At 44.4% G+C, this 8,090-nt stretch overlaps 1 protein-coding gene across 1 annotated transcript in view; it reads left to right on the top strand.

Moving 5' to 3' along the window:
* The window catches only part of LOC122552351 (C-type lectin domain family 10 member A-like), an 18,098-nt gene extending 15,504 nt beyond the window's left edge, over positions 1 to 2,594 (top strand). Inside the window, exon 4 of the mRNA XM_043695100.1 lies at positions 1,662 to 2,594. Coding sequence (XP_043551035.1) covers positions 1,662 to 1,806 — 145 coding nt within the window. The 3' untranslated portion in view covers positions 1,807 to 2,594. The remainder of the gene's footprint in view (positions 1 to 1,661) is intronic.
* The last annotated feature ends 5,496 nt before the right edge of the window (positions 2,595 to 8,090 follow it).

Raw genomic sequence — 8,090 nt, 5'->3', positions numbered from 1 at the left:
GGTGGGGGAGTCCAGAACTAGAGGGCATAGGTTTAGGGTGAGAGGGGAAAGATATAAAAGAGACCTAAGGGGCAACGTTCTCACACAGAGGGTGGTACGTGTATGGAATGAGCTGCCGGAGGAAGTGGTGGAGGCTGGTACAACTGCAACATTTAAGAGGCATTTGGATGGGTATATGAATAGGAAGGGTTTGGAGGGATATGGGCCGGGTGCTGGCGGGTGGGACTAGATTGGTTTGGGATATCTGGTTGGCATGGACGGGTTGGACTGAAGAGTCCGTTTCCATGCTGTGCATCTCTATGACTCTTTATGTCCTCTATACCACCAAATTTGATGTCATCTGCAAACCTACTAACCAAACTTTCTACATTCTCGTCTAAATAATTTATGTAAATAACAAACAAAAGTGGACCCAGCACCAATCCCTATGGAACGCTGCTGGTCATAAGCCTCCAGTTTGAAAAACAACCCTCCACCACCTGTCTTCTACAATCAGGCCAATTCTGTATCCTATTGGCAAGTTCACTCTGGATCAAATGTGATCTAACTTTACTAATTAGTCTACCATATGGAACCTTTACTGAGGTCCAAGTAAAGTTGTCTATTGCTGTGCCCTCATCTTAGTTACTTCCTCAAAAAACTCATAACATTTTTTACATTTACATTACATTACAGTGTGGAAACCAGCCCTTCGGCCCAACAAGTCCACACCGACCAGCCGAAGCACAACCCACCCATACCCCTACATTTACCCCTTACCTAACACTACGGGAAATTTAGCATGGCCAATTCACCTGACCTGCACATCTTTGGATTGTGGGAGGAAACCGGAGCACCCCCACACAGACATGGGGAGAACATGCAAACTCCACACAGTTAGTCGCCTGAGGCGGGAATTGAACCCGGGTCTCTGGCGCTGTGAGGCAGCAGTGCTAACCACTGTTCCACTGTGCCGCCCACAAACTCAATCAAGGTTTGTGAGACATAGAGTCATAGCGATGTACAGCACAGAAACAGATCCTTCGGTCCAACCCGTCCATGCCGACCAGATATCCCAACCCAATCTAGTTCCACCTGCCAGCACCCGGCCCATATCCCTCTAAACCCTTCCTATTCATGTACCCACCCTGATGTTGTATTTGTACCAGCCTCCATTCCCTCACACAATACCACAAATTGACATCCCCAGAATATTAGCCTGGAACCTTCAGATTACTAGCTCAGTGACATTACCACTGACTCCACTTAATCAACCAGTAACAAATTATATGATAGTTATCAATTTACTGCTTCCAGCCACTTTCTTTCCCACCCCAACATAACTGGTGCTCCTCATCCTTGGTGCTCCCTTAATCAATTTGCCTGATATCCTCTCTGAAGTTTCAATATCCTTCCTAAAATATGGTGCCCAGCCCTGGACAAAATGTTCCAGCTGAAGTTAAGTTAGTGATTTACAAAGGTCCCATAATATTGTAATGTAAACCTTTCTTAATAAGTTTCAGGATTGCACACACAACAGACAGAGGAGAGACAATGGACTGAATCTTAACGGGTTTTTCTTTTTGGCGATGTGTTAGTTTTTAGGAGTTGCCAGTCAGGATGGCGCCTGCTGGTGAAGTCAGTGTAAGTCGTGCTCATGGAATCTTTTTATTATTGTTTAGGTTTTGGGCCCCCGGTGAACCAAAAGACCTTGGGAGTTATGAAGCTTGTGGCGGTATGAAGAGTGATGGGAGATGGAATGTCTACTCGTGTAGTCAGAAACTGAACTACATTTGTGAACGCCCAGTTTTCTGTCATTTCAAATAACGTGCTGTCCAGACATTAGGGAAAAACCTGAACTTATTTTTGTTTCCATGTCTACCTTCTGATTTTAGATATGAATCTTGGCCTCATCAATCAGGCTAACTCCCCTGCCCAAGGTACAATAACCTCTCATCTTTTTAATTTCAGTTGTTCAAAATACCAAAACAAACAGCACATCTTACCCCTATCTTTAAGGCACATCAGAAAGAAATACCTGACAGAATTTAATTCTGCCTGTTTTTTTTCCTGCCTAGAAAACTTATTTCAACCAATTTTATTGTATTATTCTGCTTAATGTCATGCTATAGTAATTGTCTGAACCAGGAATGTATGTATCTGTGAGAATTTTACATTTTCTACTCAATGTCCACTCTGCCAGAGATGAGCATGCGCTATAAATTTTGAACACCAGCCACTTCATGGCAAGCTTAACTTTCTGTTTGTATTCACCCTCCTCAAGTATTTTCCAAGTTGCAGATCTTTTTTGGGGAATCAAAGCAAAGAAGGGCTGCCACAGCTATCTAATGACACCTCCTCCCTGCTCTGAGGCACCAGGGCATTTTTGCCCTTCACCTTTTGAATTCTGGAGCCCAGGCTGTGAGTGTTAGTTACGCAGGAACGAAACATCAGCTGACTCCACTGCAAAATCCTCCCTGATGCCTTTTCTCGTTTTGAATCTGGAATAGCCCCTCTATGTGATAAATGTGTGCAAGAATTTAAACCTTTGCTTGTTTGGAATGTTTACAGTGTGGATCAGACCACTTCAAATAAAACAAAATACAGTTCTTTCATTTTATTGTCTTGTGGTCAGAACAGAAATGTTAGCCTGAGAGCAAGGTGATTTATTGAAAAGGCAAGCAACTAGGAGGTAACGGTCATTCCTACAGACAGAATAAAGGTGCTCTGTAAGGTGGTCGCCCAGTCAGTGTTCATCTCGCCAGCATAAAGGATACCACACTCTGAGCAGTGAGTAAAGTAGACAATATTCAAATATATAAGCTAATGCTGCTTCACCTAGAATGTGTGTACTGATCTTTGGAGAGTGAAGATGGAGAAATATTAGCAGTTGCTAACTATTGTACAAAAAGTCACATAATTACAGGATACAATTCTAAAGGGAGTGCAGGAGTGGAGGGACTTGGCTGTATATATACACAGATCACTAATGGTGGGAGGACAGGCAGGGAGAGCAGTAAATCAAGCATTCAATTTCCTCAACGTTACTAATGGGAATGTATTGTACAAGGTACAAGTTGTACCAGAACCTGTTAGACCTCCATATAGAGTTCAACAACTTTAGGTCTGCAGGTGTCACATGTAGAGTATTGTATACAGTTGTGGGTGCCACATAATAGGAAAGACGAGAATTGGAGAGAACACACAAGTGATTTACAAAAATGTTTCCCGGAATGAGAAAGTTATGAAGATAGACTGAAAAATGTGGGACTGCTCTCCTTGTAAAGAAGATGGCTAAGAGGAGATTTGATAGACGTTTTCAAAATCATGAGCATGCTGGATAGAGTAGATAGGGAGAAATCGTTCCTGCTCAAGGAAGGAACAAGAAGAAGTCAACACATTTAAAGTGATGCTTGCTTTCATTCAGTCAGAGCTTGAGTACAGGAATTGGGATGATTTGTTGCAGCTGTCCAAGATGTTGGTGATGCCATAAAGAATAACAGAAATTGCTGGAAAATCTCAGCCGGTCTGGCAGCATCTGTGGACAGAAATCAGAGTTAACATTTCACGAGGAGTGACCCTTTTCAGAAGAGATGGTAGCTGGAAAAATGTCAGATTTTATACAAAAGATACAGTGGAGGAAGAAATAAGGAGAAAACTATATGTGGAGATAGAGCCCAGAGACAGAGAAAAGGGGGATTTATTTTAGAGCAGTCACGGACTGTATGCGAAAAGAACTCCTTGAGGAAGTGGTAGATGCAGGTACAGTTACAACTTTTTTAAGACATTTGGACAGGTACAATAGGAAAGGTTTTAACGGAAATGAGCCAAATACAGGCAAATGAAAGTAGTCATTGTGAAACTTGGTCAGCATGGACGAGGTGGACTGATTGAGTGTCTGTTTCTATGCTGTATGTCTCTGCTGGACAGACAAAGGAGTGGATAATGATCTGGCTGGGAGGGTGAATAGCTATTAATAGGGACAGTTCATGGTGAACAATGAGTTGTGTGTAATAGCAGGCTGTGATAACAAGGCCTGGTGTGTGGGGGTAGGGGTAAGGACACCTCCAGACCTAAAGTTGTTGAACTCTATATGGAGTCCAGAAGGCTGCAGAGTCCCCAAGTGGAAAATGAGGTGCTGTTCTTCCAGCTTGCACTGAACTTTGCTGGAGCACTGCATCAAGCCTGAGACCAGGGAACAAGGCCAGGGAACAAGGTACTGGGTGGAGACAGACAACTGTAAGCTCTTTTAGCTGGCAGAGCATAGATGTCCTGCAAAACGATCACCCAGTCTATGCTTTCTATCCCCAACATAGAGGAGACCGCATTATGAGCAGTGAATGCAGTAGACTAGACTGAGTAAAATGCAGGTAAAGCACTTCCTCACCTGGAAGGTGTACTTGGACCCTTGGATACTGAGGAAGTAAATGGATAGGTGTTACAGCTTTTATAGTTACAGTAGAAGGTGCTGGGAGTGAAAGAGGAGTGGATCAGGGTGTCTGGAAAGAATGGTCCCTGCAGAAAACTGACAAAAGAAGGAAGGGAAATGGGTCTGGTGGTGGGCTCACACTGGAGGTGGCAGATATGGCAGCTTCTGATCCTCTGGATGAGGATGTTGAGAGGATGGTAGATGAGGACATGGGGATCCTATCATGGAGTCATAGAGACCTACAGTACAGGCAGGCCCTTTGGCTGAAACTGGTCCATGCCGACCAAAAAGACCATCCACGCTGACTCCATTTCCCTGCACTTAGCCCATATCCTTCTAAACCTTTCCAATCCATATATTTGTCCAAGTACTTTTAAATGTTGTTAATGTACCCACTTCAACTGGCAGCTCATTCCATGTGCATACCACCCTCTGTGTAAAAGAGTTGCCCCTCAGGTTCCCTTTTATTTTTTCTCCTCTAACCTCAAACTGATGACCTCTAGTCCTTGATTCCCAACCCTGGGATAAAAAAAACTGATCCCCATGTCCTCATCTACCTTATGCATGCCTCTCATGATCTTATGAGACCATAAGAAATAGGAGTGGATGTAGGGCCATTCGGCCCATCGAGCCCACTCATTCAGTCATGGCATTTCTATAAGATCACCTCTCAGTCTCCTATGCTGTAATGAAAGAAGTCATAGCTTGTCCAACCTCTCTCTATAACTCAGGCTCTTGCATCCTGGCAACATCCTTATAAATTTCTTCTGCACTCTTTCCATTTTAATAAACTCCTTCCTATAGCAAGGTGAACATAACTGAACACAATACTCCAAGTGCAACCTCACCATCGCTGTTGTGGGAGAGAAGAGAAGGGGGTGAAGGCTGAAGTGCAGGAGATGGAGCAGGTCTAGGTGAGGGCCCTGTCAACTATGGTGCTGGGGAATCCTCGGTTGAGGAAAAAAGTGGATATTTTGGAACAAATGCAACACACAAAGGAACTGGGAGAATGGAATAGAGTCTTTCCAGGAAGCATTGAGGATGTACAATAAATGGTAACTGAGGGAGTCAGTTAGCAAAGGAACAGATGTCGTGGAAAGGAAAGGAAGGGAGGAGTCAGAGACAAACCATGTGTAGGTGAGAGCAGGGTGGAAATTGGAAATAAAATTGAGAAACTTATTCAATTCCAGATGAGTGAGGGAGGAAACACTGATAGTAGAGATACTGGAGAAAGAGTTGTGGGCGAGGACTAGAACTATGAGCGTTCCACATACCCCACAAAGACAGGCGTACCTGGGGCCAATGGCCACCTCTGACCTGAGGTGAGAGGTGTTTCAGAGTGAAGATGAGTGAGCTCAGACAGGCAGAAGTGGCTAGTGCTGGATAGGGACAGTTGAGGCCTTTTTGTCCCAGGAAAAGCAGAGAGCCCTGAGACCAACTGATGATGGAATGGATGTGTAAAGGAATTGCATGTACATGGTATAGAGGTGGCAGCTGGAGCCTACAAGCTGGAAATTCTGAAACTGGTGACAAAGTCTCAGAGAAATCACAGATGTAAGTGGGCAGGAACTGGATGAGGGGAGAAGAAAAACGAGTTCAGGTAGAATGAGATGAGTTCTGTGGGGAAGCAGCAGGCAGAAACATCATGCCTCTCCAGGTAGTCCTGTTTGTGGATTTTGGAAAGGAGGTAGAAGCAAGCTGTGCAGGGTTGGGAGACTGTCAGCTTGGAGGTAGGATCACCAGATGAAATGAGATTGGTGACTGTAGTGGACACAGTGGTCTGATGTTCTATGGTGGGTTCGTAGTCCAGGGGAGGTCCAGTTGGTGAGGCCACATTTGAAGTACTGCATGCAATTCTAATCTACTATAGGAAGGATATTAAAGTAGAAAGATTGCAGAAAAGATTTACCAGGATACTACCTGGACTGGAAGGCTTGAATTATAAGGAGAGGCTAGAACTTTGTCCTCCCCGGAGAGTAAAAAAATGATGGGTGACCTTGTAGTTGTCTATAAAGTCATGAGAGAACACAGATAAGGTAGCTCGCCAACAGCTTTTCCCATGGTAGGGGAGTCAAAAACTGGAGGGCATGGGTTAAGATGAGAGAGGAAGTACACAAAAGGGTCTAGAGGGGCAATTTTTTCCCACTCAGGATGGTGAGTGTCTGTAACACTGCCAGAGGTAGTGGTGGAAGTAAGTAACATATGAGGAAGCTTTACCTATGAGGAATGTTTGAGGACGCTGGGACTATACTCGATGGAGTTTAGAAGGATGAGTGGGACCTGATTGAAACATACAGAATACTGAATGGCCTGGACAGAGTGGATGATGAAAAGATGTTTCAATTGGTAGGAGAGACTAGGACCTGAGGGTACAGCCTTAGAGTAAAGGGAAGACCCTTTAGAACAGAGATAAGGGGAAACTTCTTCAGCCAGAGAGTGGGGAATCTATGGAATTCATTGCCACTGAAGGCTGTGGAGGCCGGGTCGTTGAGTATAGTTAAGGTCAGTGGGCGGCACAGTGGCACAGTGGTTAGCACTGCTGCCTCACAGCGCCAGAGACCCAGGTTCAATTCCCGCCTCAGGCGACTCTGTGTGTGGAGTTTGCACATTCTCCCCGTGTCTGCGTGGGTTTCCTCCGGGTGCTCCAGTTTCTTCCCGCAGTCCAAAAATATGCAGGTGAATTGGCCATGCTAAATTGCCCGTAGTGTTAGGTGAAGGGGTAAATATAGGGGAATGGGTCTGGGTGGGTTACGCTTCGGCAGGTCGGTGTGGACTTGTTGGGCCGAAGGGCCTGTTTCCACACTGTAAGTAATCTAATCTAATATATTTAAGACGTTCAGATAAGTTTGATTGATCAAAGGTTATGGAAGAAAGTGGGAAAATGAGATTGAAAAACCAGCCTTGCTTGAATGGCGGAGCAGACTCAATGGGCAAATGGCCTAATTTCTGCTCTGATGTCTTACGATCTCATGAGTATAATTGTCATTTTAAAAACATTTTGACAGGGACATGGCAGGGAGAAGTATGGAGGGATATGGACCAAACGCAGGCAACTGAGACGAGTTTAATTGTGAAAACTGGACAGTGTGGCAAGTTAGGCCAAAGGGCCTGTTTCCATACTGTAAACCTCTGACTATGGCTGTCTGAAAACAAAAATAAACCAGAATAGATAAATGCAGAAAATAGATAAAGTGTCCAGCATTATAGTCATAGATTCATACAGTGTAGAAAAGGCACTCCAGTCCATTGAATCTGCACCAAATACAACTACCACTAAACATGCACTAATCCCAATTTCCTGTATGATAATTTATGGTTATGATACTTCGAGTGCTCATCCACATTCTTAAAGATTGTAAGTTTTCTGGCCTCCACTACCTTCCCAGACATTCCCACAACCTGCTGAACACAGGGTGGTGCATCTATGGAATGAGCTGCTAGAGGAAGTGGTAAAGGCTGGTATTGCAACATATAAAAGGTATCTGGGTGCGTATATGAATAGGAAGCGTTCAGAGGGATATGGGCCAAGTGCTGGCAAATGGGACTAGATTAGGTTGGGATATCTGGTTGGCATGGAGGAGTTGGACCAAAGGGTCTGTTTCCGTGCTGTGCATCTCTATGACTCTATCAAGTCACCTCTCATCCTTCTTCGCTCCAATGAGAAAAGCCCTAGCTCCCTCAA

The sequence above is a fragment of the Chiloscyllium plagiosum genome, chromosome 8 (genome assembly GCF_004010195.1).
Source record: "Chiloscyllium plagiosum isolate BGI_BamShark_2017 chromosome 8, ASM401019v2, whole genome shotgun sequence".
NCBI classification, from domain to species: domain Eukaryota; kingdom Metazoa; phylum Chordata; class Chondrichthyes; order Orectolobiformes; family Hemiscylliidae; genus Chiloscyllium; species Chiloscyllium plagiosum.
The sequence above is the reverse complement of the archived record's forward strand: the minus strand, read 5'-3'. Positions and strand labels throughout refer to the sequence as shown.